Source organism: Mycotypha africana, assembly GCF_025528875.1.
Source record: "Mycotypha africana strain NRRL 2978 chromosome Unknown BDF20scaffold_15, whole genome shotgun sequence".
NCBI classification, from domain to species: domain Eukaryota; kingdom Fungi; phylum Mucoromycota; class Mucoromycetes; order Mucorales; family Mycotyphaceae; genus Mycotypha; species Mycotypha africana.
The window spans coordinates 204,767-228,064 of NW_026515739.1; the positions used below are offsets into that span (position 1 = coordinate 204,767).

Genomic DNA, 23,298 nt, shown 5'->3' on the forward strand with positions numbered 1-23,298 from the left:
ATAAGTTTTTAATCTTTGAAAAATAAAAACCCAAGGAAAGAGAATTGCTTGTAATAATAACGCAATAAAAAAAACTAGCTTTGATATATCGGTTATCGGATACAAATATACACGCTGTATATCAACATTAGATAGACACGGTAAGACAAATGATTGTACTATTAACAATCTCAAACGTTCCTCTATGTATCGAATATTAAAAGCATAAAAAGGATGATTTCTTATTAAGAAGCTCATCTATTTGTCTCTCTAGTTTTTTTATGGCTAGTTCCGCCCTTTCGCGCTTCTTTCGTTCGTCAATTAGGTCCCTCTGTTGTTTTTCATTGAGGTCTTGTAGTTCCTTTACTCTCACCTCATCAGGCTGCTGCTGTTGAATCTCTGTTCGATGGGGGAAAGGTTTCTCACTAATGAATGACGGCTTTTCATCTTGCGGTGAAATGCTATATTGATGCTTATGATGTATTGTCATGTTCCGCGTTAATTTACGTCCTTTACTATCCTTTTCTTCTAGTAATAAGCATTTGATGCGATCTATCATGCATTTATCTGACATGTTTGTTCCCTGAAATAGAGCTCTTATTTCCGCTAAATTTGACAAGTGCAATGTCAGTTCACTTTCCTTGATCTTCATTAATTCCTTCAGCCTCTCGTTCTGAGACAGCATTTCGTGAAGTTCTTTTCCTAGCTCGTCTGTAAGACTACCAAACTCGATATTTTCTTCCATCAATTGGTTTACGTGTTTCTCTAAGTTTGATATCTGAGTTTTGTAAGCCTCTAGTTCCTCTTTGTCAGTATATGCGGTTATGATTGAAGAATTGTTGTGGGAAGTAGATATTTGCCTCTGATCCATGCAGTTGATCTCATTGAATGCAGTGGATGTATCTTTAATATCGTCTCGTCTATTTTGTAAGTTGACTGACAAAGATTCAAATTCGAGTTCTTGGTTTTCCATTTTCTGCTGTTGTATTCGTATGATTTGCTCTTTTTCGTGACATAGGGCCTGTAACACTCTGTTATCTTCTTTGAATTGAGAAAGCTGATCAAGCAATTCTTTAAACCACTCTTTGTCCTCAAGACCCAAACTTTTGGCCAAGGTCACTGTAGGGCTTATATCATCGTTAGTTGTCTCGCGCTTCAGTACTTTTGATTCAACATCCTTGTCGACTGTTAAAATGCCAGAAGTTGTTACTTCGGCTATTTGAAGCTGTTTCGACTTACTGTTACTGACTGGGTCATCATTTAATTCTAAAAATATTTTATTACAACTAGTGGCATGTTCATTGAAGGAGCAGGCCATTTTGACGTCATATATAGCTACATCTTTGTCGTTTAACGAAGAAACTGTTACTGCTGATCGACTATCTTGTTGGTCGCCATCCGTCAATGTCATTGCGCCTCCGTTCTTCTTTATGGTATAATCTTCAAAACTTTTGGCAAATACTGATTGTAATTCAAGTAGTGCCATTTTTGCGGCATCAACACCATTATCCCCCTGATATTTGGTTCGTTCCGGATTATGGTAAATCATCTTAAAATGCTGCTCGTATGCTTTTCTCATTGTATCCAAAGTGTTTGTCAACCTTTCATTTTCACCAATTAGAGCTCTCCATTCTTGATAGTAGTTCTGTGAACATTCATCGCAAATGTCATTTTGGGGCTGTTGTTGAACCTGTACACTTTTTTTGGGTATACGCTTTGAATGCAGTGTTTTAATCGTCTGAAGTTCTGCTTGCAAATTCGATATTTGAGCCTCTGATGTTTGACGGATATAATTCATCTGTACAGTCATTTTTTCCTGGTATTTTTGATAATCGTTTATGAGGTTTTCTCTCACCGTCATCGATTGCTCAAGTTCGGACTGCAATGTTGCTATTCTCCGTTGTTGCTCGTTTAATTGATTATTGAATTCATTTTTTAAAATTTCATTTTCTTCTCTTCGAACAGCAGCAACAGCTTCCTCAACACGCTGCTTATGGCTTTTGATTAGTTCATCATTGATGTCCTTGGAGGCTTCCAATTCGCTTTCAAGGGATGAAATCTGGTTTTCTAACTCTTCAATAGCAACCTCATTTGGTTTGGAAGGTTCTTGTACAGCTTTTTCATGTCCTGGTTGGACATATTCAAGCGAAACTTCCGATCTTTCAACTTGTTTGGAAAGTTCGACGGCTTGCTCTTCCAACATTTTGTTCACCTTGTCCGATTTTTTTTTCAATTCTTCCGCTTCATTGGTATGCTGAACGAGGGCCTTAGCTTGTAAGCTTCTTGAGTCTTTTAGTTCCTCTTCAAGTTTACTAATACATTGTTGGAAAGAATTGCGTTCCATTTCAAATGCCTGTTTGCAATTATCGATCAGCTGTTGTAATTTTATGATTAATTCTTGTTCTGTTGCTGCCGATGCTTTAATTACGTGTCTAAATTGCTTTTCTGGTAATGGGGTTTCTCTTACAGCGGCTTCTTGATCCACTCTGCATACAGCGAGCAAGTTTTGTACGTCAGAGAGCCTGTTCTGCAGCTCAACTTGGACAATACTTCTATCGGTTTCAAACTTCTTTGTTAAAGCGTTCAACTCTTCGGTATGCCTTTTCTCTAATTTTTCGATATTTTTTATATTCTCGGTTTCTAGTTCTTTGAGCCGGACATCATTCTGCTCTGACATTATCAGACGTTTTTGAAGTTCTTCGCTTGACAATTTCATCATTGTTAATGAAGCAAGAGACTCCGATAAACGTTTGTGTAGCACGGCAGACTGCTCGTTTGAAGCGCTTATTTGACCATTCAATTGGTGTATTTCGTTGTCTTTTTGTACGAGTAAATCTTTCAATTCTTCAATACTGCTGTCTTTACTGTGAGTTTCAAGTAATGCTGTTTTTAATCTTCCTTGCAGTTTTTCATAAACTTTGATCAACTGAAGTAATTGCTCCTCATTTTCCTCACTGTTAATATTGTATGTTAATGACTGGATGTCGCTGGTTTCGACGTTATCCAACTTATTTGCATCTTCCACAAATTGCTCCAGTTTTGCTTTGAGGTTATAAGCAACCAATAACTCCTCTTGGAGTTTTTCATAATCCTTGCTTAACTGTATGATTTTTATGTCTTTATCTGAGATTGTTCGATTACATTGATCAAGTTGTCTCTGAAGACGCAGTATTTCGTTATCCGATTTAGGTTCGTGATTTGAGGTAATCAGGTCTGAACCGTTTGGGACTTCAGATAATTCTTTTTTTGGAGGAGCGGAATTGGACTGACTAGCTTGCACACAATTTCTATTCACAGTAGTCGCTGCTTTGGGTATAATATCGCTGGTTTGTAGTAAATCCAGCTGATCAACAGTTTCTTGGTGTTGCAGCGACACTTTCTCTAACTCATTTGAAGCGTCTATATGATCATGTATTGAACTGTTCAGGATAGTCTCTAATTGATTGCTTTGCACAACTTCCTCTTTCGGACGGGCTTCACTTTTTGTAAACTGTGATGATAATATAGAAGTGGCCATTTCTGTTTCTTCTGCTAAACTCTTCCGATGCTGTGCTTTCTTTGAAATTATTGCCACATCTTTAGGAAGCTCATTAGTATAATCTTCGGAGGAAAGAGTATCAATGCTGTTAGACGTCACCAAACTAATTTGCTTGCGTCCAGATCTATCTTGCTGCTGATTCTGCAAAGTAGTATATTTCTGTTGAAAAGCATCTTGCTTTTCCTTCCATGTCATGCGTTCATTCTCTAATTCATTATATTTTCCCTTTACAATGTCTAATTCTTTTAATATTGACTTCATTGTACTTGCATTGTCCGCATTAATCTTTATGATCTGTTTGGACAAGTCGACATTTTTACGCTCTTTGGAAATCAATGCCGCCTCTAATTTTTCAAGATGCCCTTGAAGGCGAAGACGTTCGTTATCAGCAAATGTGAGGCGCTGTTCCAAGTCTGAGATATATTGTTCTGTGTTCTCATCAGACTCTTTGAACTTCAAAATACGATTCCGTAAGTCTGTGAGCATTTCTTGATCTTTATTAGATTCTTTTACTGACAGTGCAAGCTTTGCTTCTAATTCCTGGATATACGCCTCGTTTGTTTGTTCCCTTTCTAATATTTTATTCAGACGAAGGCGAAGCTTGCTAATAGTCTCTTCCTGTTGTGTGGTGATAGAATCAAAGTTGCTGATTTCGTTCTGTTGCTCCTCATATGTCATATTAGAATGATTCAAAGCAGCCTTCATCATGGCCAGTTGTGATTCTAGTTTTGATACACTTTTTTCGTACTCTTCAATGACTGGTTCTACTAAATGTTGAAACTCCATGCCTTTTCTACCGTTGTCATCCTCTTTAGTAAACTGCTGCTGTTTTCTCTGCTGTTGTAGCATGGCTTCATGGAACTGCATACGCTGCAATTCTTTCTCAACAAAGTGATTGCGCTCACGCGTTATTGTAGCCTCCCTATCCAATTCTTCGACTTGCCTTTGCAAATCAGATATTAAGCGTTGTTGGTCCTGGTACAGGTCTTCCAAAGATGAACTCTCCTCTTCGGTTGAAAAGTCATCTCCAGTTTGCTGATCCTGGTGAGAAGTAATAGCTTGTATCTTGTTGTCAGAATTCTGCAATTTTAAGTATTGAAGTTCATTTTTCAATTTTTTTATCATGGCTCTAAGTATTTCAGTATTCTCTGTCAGCATCCACTCCTCCATTTGATTCCTTTCTGACCGATTCTTAATATTGCGAGCACGATTTGCGTATTGAAGAGTATTCAATGTTTCTGGTAAATTGTATTCAGCAGCACTGACGCATGCAATCATAAGTGTCGTAGCGTTACCACCCAGGGAATCTTGAAGAAGTCGAGTCAATTTGGAATCACGATAAGGGACATGTGATGATTTTTTTGATGGATCACCCAAAGCAGATATAACGTTTCCCAATGCCAATAAGCCTGCATTGATATTGATGCCTTCTTTTCGTCTATCGCCTTCTGCAGCTGTTCGTTTCAACTATATGCGTAGTAGAGGATTTGGTGTTCCTTTTAGTGTGAAGCCCCCAACTTGCACATTAAGCGAATGTTTCATATACAATACTTACTCTTTCACTGCCAGCTAAATCTACAAAATGGAATTTTGAAGTTGTTATTAGCCATTCGCCTTCTTCTTGCGTTTGTGCCTGACTCAAGTTTAAATTGAGATTGGATGCATGTCGGTTATGAATGGGTGAGGGAGTAGTTGATCGTAAATTAAGAGCACTAGTTGATCTCAACTTTTGTTGGGTGTCTACTGGAACCCATTTCTCCTGTTTTAATGAGACTGAAAATATGGCATGAGATCTCGAGGACTTTTCGTTCATATCTGTTGCACCTGTTGCACGGGTTTGAGTGCCTTGCTCAAGATAGCTATCATATTGTAAAATATGTATCAATATTAAAAAAGTTTTCATTCGTACTTTACAGCAGGTATATTCATCCTAGCCCACTCTTGCTTACTATAGAGCATCATCTGCACTATGAATCGTCATTTCCTTCACGCCAGTCCAGTATATTTTGCCCTTCGTGTCTTCACGTATGGTAATTGTAGGTAGTTCATGCACAGGTGCTGTGTTTAGTAAATCATGCAACTCTTCATTATATATTTCTACAAATGACACCTTGACCGTATACCGTGTACTACTCTGTTCATCGTAGTGGATTGCTGATTTCTGGTAAGTAGTGTTGGGACTTGGAATATGACTACTGCCACCACTTCTGATTTTTAATGATTTTGACCGATTACTTTTATTTGAAGTAGAAGTTGAAGACGATACAGATGGTGCAGGTGATATCGGTCGCTTTGACTGTCCGTTATTCTTGTATAGTAAGTCGAAGAGTAGGGCCATTGATCGTGGTACAATTCCTTCATCTTTAGAGCTCACACTCGATTCTGTTGAGGCTGTGCCCATAGTATAAGTCTTTCCGGATGATGTTTGGCCCTACATAAAGAATATACAATCAGCATTCATATTTAGTGCATGGCGTCACAGGGTTTATTCACTAAGCCTGCTTCATTACATAAGCTAGTATGGTGATATTGTAACCTATCATAATTCGTGAGTTTAATCATTCTGTATTTGACTCCTATTCTGTCTTTGAACTTGCCTTCCACAAATTTATGTATTAAATTTTCACCTATAGAAAAAAATACATCTTCCTGGGTACTTGTGGGTCCAAATATATGGTCAAAAGTGAAAAGTTTATTTGATGGAAGGACTTTGACTGTTTTATCAAAAGATTTCAAGACATCATCGTCTGCAAGATTCGCAAATCGTGGTTGCTTTCGATCGGAATCTGTTAGTGGCCTTATTCTTAAGGCTGAAGGCAAAAATGTCAAAAAGAGCAGAAGATAAGTCAGTCAAAAGCCACGGCTTTACCTACTTGCACAGCCGCTGTATTGAAGTTGTTCCCTTTAGTCATGATTCAAGGTTCTTTTCTCTGACATATAAATAAGTTTTGAGTTGATTTGACACAGCGGTATTTGAATGAGAGAAGCAAGTGTTTTCAGGAACGACACAGAAAGTTGGATACAATGAAATACAAAAATGAAAAGAGAAACAGAGGGAAGTGATCGTTTACATAGGACTTATTTTAAAAAATGTGGGGGCTAGCTATTATGAAAATCCGTAAAATTCCACATTACACAAAGAGTAATGAAAGTACCAATTTAGAAATCGAAAATATGGCCACTCATTTCTACTACGCTACTTTTACCAGCGCATGAGCCAACTGTCAAACTATGTACAGACTATATACGTTTCATTTATTATATTTACAACTTAAAGAAGCCCCTTTTCAGCCATTCGCTTAGCTTTTTTGGCCCTATAAGCTTCAATCACCATTTCTCTCTCATAATCCAATTGCTTTCTAGCAGCTGCACTCATATTTTGTAATTTTCGTTTATGCGATGCCTTCAATGCCTTCATATTTTCATCTTCTTCTGATTCATATCCAGTATCTGGCTTTGTTGCTGTTGTAGTAGCTGATGATACTGAGCCTATTGCTTGCTTTGTCTTTGCCTCCAATGTCTAATAACACCAAAACAAAGGACAAATATTTGCTTCATCAATGAGTGGCTTCTAAGAATAGACTTTATCTTTTCCATTTTTTTTTTTTTTTTTGACCTACCTCTTTACCCCGTCCACGAGCCTTTGGTAGTTTGGTAAGAATAGGTGGAGCATCAGCTACTTCGCCGAATTTGACATTATCCTTCAAGTCATCAAAATCTCGTCCTCCGTAATATTCTAATTCCTTTTGTTGCTTGGCCGTTTTCTTTTGTTTCCTTAATTCTTGGTTACGCTTTTTTCTAGCGCTTACAGTCTTGGTTTTCTTCTGAGCTGCAAGAAGGTCTGATTGATATTGATTTTCAACTCTACCGACAAAATCTTTCAATCGTTCACCAGGTTGCATTTGCAAGCTTGGTTTCTTGATAAAAAAAAAGAGAGTTTCAGACAAAGCTCAGTATTCTCATACCTTTGCACTCAAATTTTGTTACCGATGAATTTCCAGTATTAGTCTCTTTGGCATTCATTTTGTCTTTTCGTTTTTGTAAAGCAAACTCTTTGTATCTCATCAAACGAGAGAATCCCTTAGGTGTGTCTTCAGAGTTCATGTCATTATTGGTTACCGGAAGATCTACTCTGGAAAAGAGAAACAATCAACCATGAATTCCTTCATTTTCAAAAAAAAAAGCGATTGCTGATCGGAACATACTCAGCCTTTCTTCCCTTGCGAACACTTGCTTTTGCTCTTTTATGTGGCATTTAAATAATAAATTTGTAAATGATCAGCTCAATTTGACGGACGAAAGACTAACAGACTGATTTATGGATCACTATGCTACTGTCTTTTTTTTTTTTTTTTTTTTTTTTTTTTTTGCGTTTTGGGAAAAAAAAAAATTGCCAAAAAACTCAGTCATTAAAATTGTACATGCGTTATCATTATATGTAGAAAGACCCTGTACGTCACTGTCCTTTTTTTCTTTTTGCTCTTTATCAATTTTTTTTTTTTTTTTTTTTGCTGTAACCTCGCCTATTACTTTTTATCACTGAAAGACATTAAGCTACACTGTTTTCACCCTTCAATAAAATTATATCCTCTGCATTGAAAAGAATCTCTTCTGCAATGGATACAGATTTAAGCAATACCGTCCCCGAGAATCAACCAGTGGAACAAAATGTTGATCAAGTCATCAATAACCAGCTTATTGATTCGCTATCGCAACGACATATACAGCCGGAACATTCAGAAGAACAGTATCAACAAGATATTTCTCATTTGCAACAAGATGATGCTGGCACTGACACAGTGACTAACAATTTTGGCGAGGTTGCTACTGATACCTTGGACTTTCAGACTATAAATGGGGAACAACAACAACAACAACAACAACAACAACAACAAATTCAACAGTTTTCGACCGAATCTCAACAACCAAATGCTCAACCTGCAGAGACGGTAATAGAAGAGCATCCTGAAGACGCGGCATATGAGCCTGAGTCGTATCAACCTGAGTTACCTGCTTCAACAGAACAACAACAGCAAGGAAAAACAGCTGACCATACCAACCTATCAGCCGAACCTTCGAGCATTACTGACCAAGAGAATGTGGAAATGCAAGAACAGCAGATTGAGCCTGCTGGAGTGGATGATGAACGAAAAGCTGATAACCAGGCAGAAATCAACGAGGAGCTATTTCAACAACAACATTCCGAAGCTATGGAGACAGAACAACAACAAGATCAACAGGCTAATACTGAGAATGAAGGTAGCGCTGTTGAGCCTGAACCTACACCCATGGAGGTAAATGACGACGAAGGACAAAAGAATGACTTCAGCGCACCTGCTTCGTGGCAAATTCCAATTGCTGCCTTAACACAACAGACGCAACTTCAAGCTGTACCTACACCATCATCAGTGCAACAGCAACAAACAGCAACTATAACGCCTTCTGAACCTAAGGAAAGCCAACCGCAAAACCAATTAGACTCAGTGAACCCTGCTACTGTTAAATCCATCTCTAAGCGAGAGAAATTAGAAGCCCTTATTAGAGAAAACAAATATGATATTGAGGCCTGGACAAGTTTAATAAACGATGTTCAACAAACTGGCGATTTAGACATTATTCGTGATGTTTATGAACGTGTATTGAAAGTCTTCCCTATTTCGGTAAGTTCCTTTATTTTTTATATTTTTTTTTTGTATATTAATATGTGAAAAGGGCAGTCTTTGCGTATGTGTGCGTGTGTGTGTTTGTCTATCTTCATCTCTCTTTCACTTCTCTCTTTCTTCTTCTCTCCTTTGTGATGGTGTCGAAATACGTTCGGAAAGGGAAAGAATTCGAATAATTTCAGTGCAAATCCCGCCTCTTTGATGGGACCTGAACGATGTATATGCGCGCGTTTTCTTCTCTATATTATCAATTTACACAGAAAGGGGTCAGAAAAAGAGTAGAATTGAGAAGATGAATTTGAGATGTTTATGAAGGAAAGATAGACGAGGAAAAAGACAAGAAGGGAAAAAATGCTTAAGTTGGATCGAAATGACTTATTCACAAAACAATTACTTGTATACAATCTACTTTGTTCGGATGGTATTGTCTGTTACTTTTTGTAGCCAAAGCACTGGCTCGCTTATCTTGAACTCGAACTCAAATTCTCTAATTTTAATGAAGTCGAAGCTCTCTTTACCCGTTGTCTAAAAACTGTCTTGTCTGTTGACCTTTGGAAATTTTATCTTGGATATATTCGTCGTATCAATCTTGGTGAGAGTGGCTCGACGGCCACTCCTGAAGCAAGAGCTGTCATCGAGAAGGCGTACGAATATGTTTTGAGTAACGTGGGCATTGATAAAGAAGCTGGCCCAATTTGGGCTGATTACATTTATTTCCTAAAGTCTGCAGAGGTAAAAAAAAAGAATGATTGCTTTGATGAAGAAGTGATCAGTAGATTGATCTGCTTATATCCCATGATTTTTGCTCATTAGACCTCTAATACTTGGGAAGAACAACGTAAGATGGATTCAATGCGTCGTGCCTATCAAAGAGCAGTAACTATTCCTTTGAATAATATTGAACATCTCTGGAAAGAATATGATCAGTGGGAAAATACCTTAAACAGATTAACTGTAAGCTTTATTTTCAATCATCACCATTGTTCATCATTCAACGTGATATAACTCACTCTTTGCAATTATAGGCTAAAAAATTCCTCGGAGAAACTTCGTCCGCTTATATGACGGCTCGTACGGCCTTAAGAGAAATGCGCTTATATACAGAAAAGATTAGTATTAACGTTGCTGCTGTACCACCTACCTGGACTTCAAATGAAATTGCTCAGTTAGATGCATGGAAGAAATATATTGATTGGGAAAAGAAGAATCCTTTGCAGTTGGAGGATGAAACGGCAGTGATGGACCGAGTCGCTTATGCATATCAACAAGCCTTCTTCCCTCTTCGCTTCTATCCTGAATTATGGTACGACTTGGCTAATTACTATCTGGAACACAACAAACCCGAGAAGGCACTTTCAATATTGAAGCAAAGTATCGAGATTATGCCTACTAGTCTTTTATTAAACTTGTTTTACAGTGAATTATGTGAATCCAGAAAACAACTGGATGATGCACGTGAAACATATGAACAACTGATATCAAGTCTAGACAAAGAGATAGAGGAAATTAGGGAAAAAGCACAAGCAGAAATAGCGAAATTGGAAAAGCAAGCAGAAGAGGAACGCGCCTCTATGAATTTATCAGATGATATTGATGGTGAGCTCAGAGAGCAGCTACGTACGCGTGAGAAGCGGATCAAGAAAGAGCAGGAGGCCCGTAAAAAAGACTCTGATGAGAAAATCGAAGTACTTGCACGTGGAGGCTCTTTAGTTTGGATTAACTATATGCGATTTGCTCGTCGCACAGATGGTATTAAGAGCGCTCGTGCCTTGTTCTCAAGAGCTCGTAAAGCAACCAATTGTACTTACCATGTTTATGTTGCTGATGCCCTTATGGAATATCACAATTCTAAAGACGCCACAATTGCGGGGAAAGTATTCAGTTTGGGTCAAAAGACATATGCAGATAATGCTGATTTTGTATGCCAATATTTGGATTTCTTGATTCAAATGAACGATGATAACAACACTCGAGCATTGTTCGAAAGAACTTTGGCAACAATGCCTGCAGAAAGTGCTGATCCTATTTGGCGCAAGTTCTTAGATTACGAAACTAAATACGGAGATTTGGCCTCGGTACAAAATGTAGAGAAAAGACGAATTGAAGCTATGAATGATCCCAATATCAACACAATGGAATCATTTTTGAAACGACAGTCCTACATGGATATTCGCAATATAGAACACTACGAACTTGGTCTTTTAGCGCGTGAGCAACTGAAATCTGAATCTGCATCAACTGCCGTTTCAAAAGCTAATGAACCCCACCAGCAAGCACAACAGTCGCAACTCGGAGCACAGCAGTCTCTCCATGAGCATCGTACGCATGAACAGCACAAACGACCTTTGTTGGATTCAGTCTATCCCGAAAGGTTCCCTCGTCCTGATCTTGGTCAATGGCAGAGCTACAAACCAGCTCCACGTCCAGTGAATGCATCACCCATTATCACAACTGTGATTTCTGCACCTGTACCTGAAATTCAACCATCTCCTCAAACATCACATCAAGGACCTATCCAAACAGAACCGGTTGTACGACAACAAACGTCCATCCCAGCACAGCCTGCACCTTTGCCAATGATACATCAACAGTCTACAACGCAACGATCTGCACCTTCTCAGTTACCGCCCGCTGCTGTTCCTTCGACAGCTGGTAGTGGATGGATGAGTCATAGTCCTCGTATGACAGCTCCTCCTGTTCCTCAACAGAATGCTTTACCCGACGCAGTAGCTTATTTTGTATCTAATTTACCGCCCCCACAAACTTTCAACGGGCCTTTGATTCAAGCAGTTGAAATTGTAGAACTTTTAAGAAGTATAGTTTTGCCTTTACCCCCAAATCAGTCACAACCACAAACAGCCCCGATGCCATTTTCTGCACAACAACAGCCTACATCACAGCAAAGACCGATGGGTGGCCTAGGCGGTAAGGGACCTATGCACCCTGGAGGTGGAAGAGATGGTAACCGCGGTGGTCAATTTGGAAATCGTGGTGGTGGCGCGGGCGGCGCTGGTAATCGTTCAGGTTATGGAAAAGCCCGGGGCGGTAACAATAATATGCGTAATGCAGGAGGAGGAAAAGGTATGAAACGTCGAGGACGGGACGATTTTGATGATGATTACCAATCACCTAAAGGTAAGAAAAAAAGTTTTACAATCACAGTGCGGCGGCCTCACTAACGTATTTGCGTCTCCATTAGGAATGGGCCCTAATAGACCACCAGATTTCGATGTTTTCAGACAAAGACACGCCAAAAAACATAGAGACGATCCTTCTTATTAGGAAAATAATAATCATTACGCATTTTCCCTTTTCAAAATCATGTAAAATAGGTAATTTGAGACGACGAATCTTTCTGAAAATCACAAAGCAAGATGATAATACACAATAAATATTACAAATAATGATAAAAAGCAACATTATACACGTAGTTGATAATAGATGAATAAGAACTGTTTGTTAATCTTATTTTACCATTTTATGTTTCGTGACATGCTTTTCTCGCAATCTTGTTGGTTATTGATCCTTTTATTGATGTACCATTCAAAATGCCTTACAAAAGTTACCAATGATCCCAGTAAATAGATAAATACACGTAGTCAAGGAGAACCTTTCATTACTCAAAAGATATTTGTCATGAAACACAATGGCATTGCACACACGATTTATGAATAATTCTTTGATGAAAGCGATGATAAGAGGGGTCAATTTATTACCAAAAGAAAAAGCTAAGTGGTAACGGTAGTAAGGATAATGAAAAGCAAGCTGCTAAAAAGATGAAATGGAGTACGGATGAAAGGGGGAGGAATATTCTTTAAAACAAATAATATATCTCTGATATTATTGAGATGTACATTATTTTAATATGTAGATATCAAGATAAGGAAATGCTTATTGACCACCACGGAGACGCAATACCAAATGGAGGGTAGATTCCTTCTGAATATTGTAGTCAGACAAAGAACGACCGTCCTCAAGTTGCTTACCAGCAAAAATCAAGCGTTGTTGGTCAGGAGGGATTCCTTCTTTATCTTGAATCTTTTGCTTGACGTTTTCAATAGAATCAGAGGACTCAACCTCAAGAGTGATGGTCTTACCAGTCAAAGTCTTGACAAAGATCTGCATACCACCACGGAGACGAAGGACCAAGTGAAGGGTAGATTCCTTCTGAATATTGTAGTCGGATAAAGAGCGGCCATCTTCTAATTGCTTACCGGCAAAGATAAGACGTTGTTGATCAGGTGGGATACCTTCCTTATCTTGAATCTTTTGCTTGACGTTTTCAATAGAATCAGACGATTCAACTTCTAAGGTAATGGTTTTACCAGTCAAAGTCTTGACAAAGATCTGCATACCACCACGGAGACGAAGGACCAGATGAAGTGTAGATTCCTTCTGAATGTTGTAGTCGGATAAAGAACGACCATCCTCAAGTTGCTTACCAGCAAAAATCAAACGTTGTTGATCAGGAGGAATACCTTCTTTGTCTTGAATCTTTTGTTTGACGTTTTCGATTGAATCGGATGATTCGACTTCTAAAGTGATAGTTTTACCAGTGAGAGTCTTGACAAAAATTTGCATACCACCACGAAGACGAAGCACCAAATGAAGAGTGGACTCTTTTTGAATGTTGTAGTCGGAGAGGGAGCGACCATCTTCTAACTGTTTACCGGCAAAGATGAGACGTTGTTGATCAGGTGGGATACCTTCTTTGTCTTGAATCTTTTGTTTAACGTTTTCAATAGAATCAGACGATTCAACTTCTAAGGTAATGGTCTTGCCAGTGAGAGTCTTGACAAAAATCTGCATACCACCACGGAGACGAAGGACCAAGTGAAGGGTAGATTCCTTCTGAATATTGTAGTCGGATAAAGAGCGGCCATCTTCTAATTGCTTACCGGCAAAGATAAGACGTTGTTGATCAGGTGGGATACCTTCCTTATCTTGAATCTTATGCTTCACATTTTCAATAGAATCAGAGGATTCAACTTCGAGAGTGATGGTCTTGCCAGTGAGGGTCTTTACGAAAATCTGCATGTTGCCGGGAAAAATAACTAGTTCTCTACGAGAAAGATAAAGTGATAAAAATGAAAAAAAGAAATAGGGAAAGAGATGGAAAAGTATTTGAAGGCTATTTATACCCGTTCAGTTTGTTTTGGAGCTGCGGAAAAAAATAAAAATTGATTGGATCAATTTTACATCACCTTCGTCATTGGGTATTACATTTATGCTTGTGGTTGGGAGTTTCTCCTTAAAAAAATCGCGGGTTTTTTTTGTTGTATGTGAAGAACGTTCGAGTGTTTTTTTTTTTGAACGGCACCTGTGGTAGCCTTTACTTTAACTTCTTTGTCCTCTAGTTAAATAGGCGCTAAACAGGACTCTTTGTAATCGTGAAAGTGGAGTCTTTATAAAATCCTTTAGTACTTCCAATGCTAGGCTCCTTTTTATGCAAATTCATGCTAAGTTACCCATTTCAATGAAACTCAGTAGGTAGTGTATGGCTGCGGAGATGGGCATTAATTTTATCCCCCTTGATATCTCTCTTTTAACAATGACTATGAGATACGCCTTGCAGCTCCATCTTTTCAATTATCTATCATGATCTGATACTGAAGGTCTATGCTTAAAAGATAAAACCCTAAAAAAAAAAAAAAAAACTCATGGCTACGGTTGCGGGTTGGTTCTATCGATGTGGAGTACCTGATAAATGTGCCAATCAATTTATCGGAAAATCATCTTTTTTTTGTCGTATCTTCAGCAATCTCCTGCCACCTACAACCCGTATGATTCAAAGTGATAACATCCCTGGTGGTGCTGCTCTTGACCATTGCAAGCAACTGAACAAAAAAAACCCAGCTCTTACCCAGATACATTATGAGCTATGTTTAGCCAAAATCTGTCGAATCGAAACTCTCTGGAAAGGCTCTTTTTACTACTTTCCACGCACAGTTTCCAAATATAGAAAAATCCATACGAAGATAGATGGAACAAAGATTGTTTTCCTTTGACCAACTGCGCAATTTGCCGGCAGGTTTCTCAATTTCTCTAGATTTTTCTCAAACCTATCCTTCTGTCGCACCCGTGACCTGGCGTCTCTTAGAAGGATCAAGCTCAGCCTATTGATACACCATTACTAATCTTTATAATGTACATTCAGTCAGTCTATGGAACAGCTTCCTTCGGACAACTGCATTTATCGATGTCTAGCAATGTGAAAACTAAAAAAAAATAAAAAAATAGAAGGTTCGAGATTCTTAGCTGCTCGTCTGTACGAAACCCCGCGGTTTCTGTTCAAGCCGCAACGAATTTGATCTGCCTGTAATGCGGTAATACGTCAAACATACTATAGTCATAGTTGTTTAATCTAAACATATGAATGAAGAAACAGCAACCTACAAAGAAGAGATTGGATACGCGGAGTTGATAGCCTGAGCTCAAACAAGCCGATCAAGCCAATAACAACAGTAGCTCGCTTGGTTGATAGAACATCCATTTAAGGGAAATCTTCCCTGCCAAACCTATGGTGGAAGGAAATAATAATGGCTGCTATATACGCAATTCCAACAATTGCTCGTGTGCTGTTTCAAGTCCAGTACCATTTTGTCGCTTCAAAAAGCCTTCTAAAAGCCGCGTTTCGCTATTTGCATCATTTCTATTCAATAAAATAATCCACTGCAGGCACTATTTTGTGATCTATTCATTGCCAACATTAAGAAAAAGGAAAAAATATTTAGTATTGTTAAATGGACTACTCTAGTTGTTTGCAATTGTAACTGAAGTATTTCCATGCGCGTGGTGTGACCAAGAGCATAAACCAAATTACATAGCCTTTCGTGAATAGTCCTCATATCAGCGACCAACCGTATAGCAGATGTATATACTTGTACTTTCCAAAATACGAAGCTTATCCTCAAAACTTAACTGAGAATCCAAAATGAGACAATATCAAACTGCTGTTGATAAGGCTGGGGATGTAATCAGTGGCTTGATTTTCTCAAAGAGGCCAAAGGTATCACTTGAGAATGGAGCTTATGTTAGTTTAATTTTGGTTTATTGCGTTAGTCGTTGAACATAATCATTCGAATTTGGGCCTTGAAAAGCTCCTCGTAGCAGGATTTTTTATAGACGTTTATGGTAAGATTGTTTGCAAGAACGTTGCAAGTAAGGAGTAGCTCTGTTTCTCTTGATATTGCTTGACCATTTTAGGTTATTGGATACAGGAAACAATCCTTGTTACAGTATAAAATAGAAATATAAACCTGGCAGTCATTAAAGTTTTTTTGTCCAAACATCTCAGATGTATGACAAAATCATAAGGGTGGGTTGCTAGACAAGTCTAGTTTCGATTGCTTGTCTAGATCTAAGTAGATACAAAAAAGATTAAGAGTTCATCCTACCAAAACCAAAGTAAAGTTCTGACATTCCTACCTTGTCTAAAATTTTATATGGCGTGCACTTTTTGCCTATTTCATTGAAGTGCTGCACTTTGACACATACTGTCTTTTCTGAAATTGTAACGGCAGACTATTCTTGTTTGCTGAACATGGATAGGAGAACAGATATAGCTTATCTTTCCATCGAATGCTTAGATTAACAAAAAAGCTTCCCAATTCATTGACACCATTTGATCTTAACTAGGAAGAGAAAAGATGACAGGCACGCCACCATTACTTAGTCACTCGGAGTGTAACCATGCAGAAAGGTCGGGTAACAATTTTCCTAAGAAGTTAAGATGGCAAAAACGAATAAAAAAACCTACAGCGGGCTTTCCACCTTTATCCTACTTTCCTCTTTTCCTTCACATTCCTTCAATAAACATTTGCTCTCTCTCGCTCTCTCTCTGTCGAATTTTCATACGAAATGGTGCTAACAGTTGAAGATGTGGTGACACACTATGTATTGTCCAGTCATCCCAAAAATAAAGCGATCGTCGACATAAAGGAGAAGGATTCAGGAATTATTAAATACATCAAAATCAGGCATAGACTGTCAAAGTTTTATGCAGTTAGCTTAGTCGACCCGCGTACATTCGAAGTACAAGCGGAAACCCAGGTCAAAAGTGCTTCGTCTAAATTAAAGACCATTCTTTTGCACTGTCCTGCTACTGAACAACAACAGCAGCAGGATACGTCAGTTGAGTTAAAAGACACTTCAAAAATAGGATTCGAATGGTGCTTCACATGGGAGGGTGAACGCTATAAATGGTAATCTATTGCTCGACCTTTTTTTCTTATTTAGCGTAAAAGCAATACTCATTCCAATATGCTGCTATAACTAGGAATCGCGAAAGTAGGATGAGTAATAGCCTAGAATGCAGAGCCATTCGAAAGACGGGTAAGTTTTTGCAAGTTCGAAATCTAACTGTGATAGAACAAGCCTAACTTTGCAAACGCTATTTTTTGACTCGAAACCTAAGGAAATATTTGCGTTGCACAATATTTGCCATGCACGTTGAAGGATGAATATTTCGGTATTATATCACTATTTGGTTACAACATGCTTCGATGCAACTTGACAAAATCAGTTGAGTTGGAGTTGATCATTTTAATGTCCTTAATGACTCTTTTGGATAAATCTAATGATACAAGTTGGAAAAGAGATCTTATCAGCAAAGGATTTCTTCAAGAAGACGCAGTATCCGCTTTAGTCACGCCTCCAAACGGCAATCTTTCCGCTGGTCTAAACGATAATTTGGTATACGATGACTTGACTTCCACGAAGGCACAACAAAAAAAGAATAAAAGCGTGTTATTAAATGAACAAAAGCTGCAATTCAGGCTGGAAAAAGAAGCACGGCGGTCACAAAAGCAGATTCAAACAGACATACTCCAAAAACACAATTACAACAAAATATCTTTGAGTGCTGATAATAGTCCAACTCAAACGCCGAAATGCTCACCCTTACCAACACCATCAACTTCTAGTAACCGATCTTCTTTACGATTGAAGCACCGAAAGTCTGTGTCCGCAATGAATGCCTATTGCATTGATCTAGAAGAAGATCATCAAGAGAGGTTTCAGTTCCTTTCTGAATTTGTAACAGCAACAGCACCCTCTACGTCTCCGTCATTCGGCGAAAACGCCAATATAAATAGAAGTAATGGTTTTAGTAACATTGGAACGAATAAATTAGCTCGTTTTTTTAACAATCTGTCAAACAAAAAACAACAACGAAACAAACCATCAACAACAACATCATCATCATCTAGTGTCATCACAATTACGCCTGCGGAGTCACCTACTATTAGAGCAACAGCATCATCTGAACTGCAAGAGATAGTGAACGACGCTCAACTTGTTCAAAATAGAAACAGTACGACTGGTAATGATGTCAATAAACAATTCATAATGAATAATAAGGTTAGGCGTAGCAGTACAAGGACCCACTTTGACATACCACTGTCTCAAAATCAAACTTTAATGAAAAATCAATATCATCGTTTCACCCGACGGAATAAGGGGCAGTCTCAGGAAGACATTCCGATGGTTACAGCAACACCAGAACTATTTGACAGACAACTACAGCAGCAACAATACATTGATTATATTCACTATCAGAACCATCATTTGAGTTTACCCACCAACATTAATCTTATAACAGATGACTATGGTAGACTATCATTAAATCACTATAATATTAATAACAGCAGTCAACAGCCACCAAGCCTGAAAAATATTTGTTGGAATACAGCTCCAACTACGCCTTTGACTTCTGCTCAATCTCAGCAGCAACAACAACAACAACAACAACAACAAATACTGCAACAACGACATCGCCGCAGTCAAAGTCAACGTGACCATTTACTCCAGAATTTAAGTGAACATCGGAGAATTTCACTCTCCGAATACCCTACCTACTCCACAGCCTACGACGCAACCACCTTTGTTGATTATAGCCCGGATGACTACTTTTGTTATTATTCATCCTCTTCTAAACCACAACCGCCATATGAGTACTGGCCGTGGGCATAACACGAACACACAATTTGTTTCAGCCAATGCTTTTTTTCATGTGATTTGCTCTTTTCGCAAAGTTGCACACAAAGCGATGAACCCAAGACAAAAGACCTTTTTTTTCTTCGCTTTTTAACTTGCGTTTCAAAATGCATGCAAATATTTATATGACAAAAGTAAATAAAAAAGTTTTTTTCATCGCTTCACAAAAGGCGTACAAAGCAAGAACGCACGGTTATCACATCGAAACCATAAAAAGATTGCTACAAATCGAGTGTTTACTTTTTCAGTGCACACCAACATCAGATTGAGATTACAAGTAGGATATAAATATTAAAATTCTATTCAAATAGCCGTATAAAAAAAAACTCAGATTGCTCGTGTGCTGGTCTGTGGCTTCATATCGAAATGTGAGGGGATATAAATATAATAGCATTGGTTGCTCACATATAAATATAACGTATCTTTTTAGCAAAGGATATGTAATAGAAATCGACAAATAAACCTAACTAAGTATTGGTAGAAACTATCCACAATGAACTCATTTAGTCATCATCCTATAATCGAGAGCATTTGATCATTCTTACTTACATTTCCAATGATAACGCTGGGTAAGTCGAAAATATCACGTTTTATAGTGAAGCAGAATGTACAAGGAACGATCCTTTTTGTCGGACTCAACAGGATACATGTACTATACACTGCTGAATCAGTGTTATCAAAGGCATGCAAGGCATACTTTTCCCAATATTCCACAGCTGAGGGATTGCTCATTAACTAAGTTTCACAGAAATTGTCCAAAATGAGTTCATTGAGAGCACAGAAAGAAAAAAGAAAGAACTATTGAAGCTGTTCATTTGTATACACCTGCTATATTTACCTCGTAAATGTACGTTTTTTTGCTTAAAAGCATATCCCTAGACCACTGTGTCAATAATGAGAATTCTTTTCCTACCAATGTGATTTCTCCTGTTCTCCTCCAAACAACGGTGGGTGTGCCTGAATAACTTATCAATTTTTCGTATTCCTGAATTCATAAATAAGGTAAAATAAGTGAACTAACTCAAAAAGAAAAAGTTCCTTGTGTTTATTCTTTTCATTCTTTTCTTACCAGCAATGTACGCTGTAAACATTTCTCTGTGAAAATCAGATCATCTTCCGTCAAATTCATCATGGATGCCAACACAGAGGGTCTAAATAACGCTAAAGCTCTGCTAATTCTCATCAAATCTTCTCTACTCATCCTAATATAGACATTAATATAAGTTTTTTTGCTGACTCTCTACTATCGCTTATGTTTCATTTTCTTTTCTTTCCTTTCAATCTGACCTCGTTTTAACATAATTAATCAAATAATGGTATCCATCGGCATAACTAAAGGGTTTTGTAGCACTGGCATACGCCATTTCAGGTGTAATAATTTGATTTTTACTACGTCGTCCGATAATCACTGGTGCTGTGGTGTGAGTAGTACTAGAAGTAGGGTTGGTAGTAGCTGCAGTGTTATTGACTGAATTCAGATTATTGTTAATGGGGCTAGCTACAACATTTGCAACCACTGCGCCTTCGCCATAAGCAGATAACGTAGATATGCCGGAAGCCGTGACTTGTGACGTGTCCATAGATGCAGCGGAAATGGACGTAATATTGGGATGGTTGATATTATTGGTATTATTACTGTTGTTATTGCTGTTCGTGCCAACAATCGGGGTATTGGTATTCGTATTGTTAAAAGGCATATTGGCAGTATTATTAATAGTAGAGGACGTCATTAAAGGCGTTGATGTAGTTGATTGTTGTTGTAAGAATGTACTGGTAATAGGAGTGGTACTTGCAGTAGTTGTCGTAGTAGTAGTAGGATCATTGGTCGTCTGCATTAAACTCATGGGTGTAGTGTTGGCTGAATCTATCGAAGTAGTTTGCGGCTGCTGTTGTTGAGGCCAGAGACCATTGAGCGGATCAGATGTATTCCGCTGTAACTGTTGCTGTGAGGAAGAAGATGTGACGGAAGGATCAAGTAATGGTGACCCTAACATATTTGACAAGATGGAGTATTCAAGATTGGTAGCATTGGATCCAAATCCATAATTATAAGTGTCCAGATTCATTAACAGCGGGTTATTCAACGCATTTACATTATTGTTGTTATTTGTTGTGTTATTGTTGGATGCTGTTGAATTTGAAGATGAGTAAGAAAAAGAGCCTTTTGCACGTTAGATTATCATCATTCACAAAAGAAAAAAAAAAAAAAAGAAAAAAGAAGCAGTTTTCTTCGTTAATTTCTACCTGTATCCAAAAAGCTTTCTGGTTGGAATGATGTAACGTCCTGAACAAAAGACGTATTCAAATCAGAAGTCTGTAAAGCAGCAGATGTGTGGTTAAAGGGTGTCCCAGGGGAAGGCTGGTTATTCACTGTACTTGTATCTAGTAGGAAGGAACAGAAAATGAATTAATAGAAAAGTACTCCGGCACATTGATGAATTATAGTTGCGCCCAAAATATATATTCATACCATCAGTGTCTTGCAGATATTTTGCCTTTTTCCTTGCACCATCTGTACAGGTATTGGCTAAGTTGCGCTTGATACACCTTTGACAAGGTCTCGCTTCAATTAAATAAGAGGGGCACGTTTAGTATTCATTTCTCTTTAGCATTGTCATGGCAAAGTAAGAAAATGTATTACAATCATCGCACGTCAAATGAGCCTAAAAAAATACTCTTTCTTCAGTCAAAAGCCCTTTCAAAACTCTATTTTAGATAGTCAACTAACCTTCTGACAGTGAATACAGGCTCGAGCGGCTTTCTTTTTCCGAGGTGCATTAGAAGGTTTTGACTGATTGCTTTTCATGTTGCGAATTTGTTTAAAATAGAGCAGATGAATATACTGTTGTTGTTCGTGGTCACTCGTTCAACCGTATACAGTAGCTTCAAAACTCTCCACTTCTCCTGGTCAGCGGCTAGTAAAGTTAAGATAAAGAGTTCAGCTGTTGCTCATATTCTTCAAAAAAAAAATAGGAAGTGCAGAGGAGAAGACAGTCCTTGGCTGGATTTTAAAAGGCAAAAAGCAGATCAAAAAATTGGTCAGAATTACAAACCTAAAAAAAAAAACTAGGTACCAGAAAAAAGTTCGTTTTCTTTTGACAATACATTACAAACTTTTTTTTATTGATAATGTCATTTATGAGATTAAAAACCGGAAATAAACTAATTGCAAATCAAAATGAAGGAAACTAGGAAGGGAACAGCAAAATTTGCCTAAATTAATACTATGGTGAGAAAGGAGAATAAAGAAAATTATTACTTTGGCACAATTATAAATGAATTTATGGAATTCAAAGATATAATTAGACAGACTAAAGGACATTGACGTCAAGATCGTTAGCGAGGCGGGTAATCCTGGGATTTTCTAAAATGTGAGAAGCTGTATCCTTAAGAGCAACATCATTATCATCCACGGAAACAAGTCCACCGCTACGGCGACGAAGCACGTTAACTCTAGCATCATTTGCATTATCCACAACATGGACATCATTGGCGATATGAGAAGCAGTATCTTGAGCATAAACCCTGTTATCATCAATAGAGGCAAGTGTACGGCGGCTGAGTACATTAACTTCAGGATTGTTCAGATTGTCGTCAACAACTAAGTCATTAAGGATATGTGAGGCAGTATCCTTTAATTTGACATCGTTGTCATCAACTGAAATGAGGCCACCATGACGGCGTCTAAGAACATTGACTTCGGCATCATTTAGGTTATCTACAACATGAGCGTCATTTCCGATATAAGAGAGAGTATGTTTGGCTTTAACATCGTTGCCGTCAATAGAAATAAGTCCACCACGTTTGCTTAAGGCAGCACAAGGACAGTCACCATTATCATTATCATCACGGTCGTGGTCGTGTTCATCACCGCAGTCATCTGTATCGTGATCGCCACCATGGTCACCGTGGCCACCGTGGCCACCATGTCCACCATGTCCGTTATCATGACCACCATGTCCTCCATGGTGACCGTTGTCATGGTCGTGGTCCGAATCATCACAGTCGCCGCCATCGCCGTGGTCGCCGTGACCGCCGTGACCGCCATGTCCGCCATGTCCGCCATGTCCGCCATGTCCGTTATCATGATCACCATGGCCTCCATGGCCTCCATCGTTATCC

At 38.4% G+C, this 23,298-nt stretch overlaps 8 protein-coding genes across 8 annotated transcripts; 4 read left to right on the forward strand and 4 right to left on the reverse strand.

Annotated features, from left to right (window-relative positions):
* Positions 1 to 196: 196 nt before the first annotated feature.
* BDF20DRAFT_917500 (uncharacterized protein) lies at positions 197 to 6,429 on the reverse strand (the record flags this gene model as incomplete). The annotated part of the gene is made up of 5 exons (XM_053084578.1): positions 197 to 4,984; positions 5,073 to 5,376; positions 5,467 to 5,948; positions 6,011 to 6,327; positions 6,387 to 6,429. 5 exons carry the CDS (start codon positions 6,427 to 6,429, stop codon positions 197 to 199), a joined length of 5,934 nt encoding a protein of 1,977 aa, XP_052931148.1.
* Positions 6,430 to 7,101: 672 nt separating this feature from the next.
* On the reverse strand, positions 7,102 to 7,648 carry BDF20DRAFT_829217 (uncharacterized protein; the record flags this gene model as incomplete). Its single annotated transcript, XM_053078303.1, has 2 exons — positions 7,102 to 7,434; positions 7,505 to 7,648. Coding segments are annotated over 2 exons (477 nt in total), but the record flags the coding sequence as incomplete, so codon positions are not given.
* Positions 7,649 to 8,376: 728 nt separating this feature from the next.
* Positions 8,377 to 9,186, forward strand: BDF20DRAFT_803339 (uncharacterized protein; the record flags this gene model as incomplete). Its single annotated transcript, XM_053076437.1, has 1 exon — positions 8,377 to 9,186. A coding segment is annotated over one exon (810 nt), but the record flags the coding sequence as incomplete, so codon positions are not given.
* Positions 9,187 to 10,032: 846 nt separating this feature from the next.
* BDF20DRAFT_829300 (uncharacterized protein) lies at positions 10,033 to 12,359 on the forward strand (the record flags this gene model as incomplete). Its single annotated transcript, XM_053078311.1, has 3 exons — positions 10,033 to 10,134; positions 10,206 to 11,770; positions 11,849 to 12,359. 3 exons carry the CDS (start codon positions 10,033 to 10,035, stop codon positions 12,357 to 12,359), a joined length of 2,178 nt encoding a protein of 725 aa, XP_052931151.1.
* A 943-nt stretch (positions 12,360 to 13,302) lies between these two features.
* Positions 13,303 to 14,282, reverse strand: BDF20DRAFT_965528 (polyubiquitin; the record flags this gene model as incomplete). Its single annotated transcript, XM_053084970.1, has 1 exon — positions 13,303 to 14,282. A coding segment is annotated over exon 1 (915 nt), but the record flags the coding sequence as incomplete, so codon positions are not given.
* A 2,872-nt stretch (positions 14,283 to 17,154) lies between these two features.
* BDF20DRAFT_806305 (uncharacterized protein) lies at positions 17,155 to 17,388 on the forward strand (the record flags this gene model as incomplete). The annotated part of the gene is made up of 1 exon (XM_053076518.1): positions 17,155 to 17,388. A coding segment is annotated over one exon (234 nt), but the record flags the coding sequence as incomplete, so codon positions are not given.
* Positions 17,389 to 17,676: 288 nt separating this feature from the next.
* On the forward strand, positions 17,677 to 18,156 carry BDF20DRAFT_801828 (uncharacterized protein; the record flags this gene model as incomplete). Its single annotated transcript, XM_053076402.1, has 2 exons — positions 17,677 to 17,826; positions 17,902 to 18,156. Coding segments are annotated over 2 exons (405 nt in total), but the record flags the coding sequence as incomplete, so codon positions are not given.
* A 1,483-nt stretch (positions 18,157 to 19,639) lies between these two features.
* BDF20DRAFT_927943 (uncharacterized protein) lies at positions 19,640 to 22,366 on the reverse strand (the record flags this gene model as incomplete). The annotated part of the gene is made up of 8 exons (XM_053084716.1): positions 21,905 to 22,366; positions 21,818 to 21,839; positions 21,607 to 21,739; positions 20,464 to 20,946; positions 20,246 to 20,378; positions 20,015 to 20,161; positions 19,726 to 19,911; positions 19,640 to 19,660 (listed from the first exon to the last, which is right to left on the reverse strand). The coding sequence occupies exons 1-8, from the start codon at positions 21,980 to 21,982 to the stop codon at positions 19,640 to 19,642; spliced, it is 1,203 nt and encodes a 400-aa protein (XP_052931155.1). The 5' UTR covers positions 21,983 to 22,366.
* Positions 22,367 to 23,298: the final 932 nt, after the last annotated feature.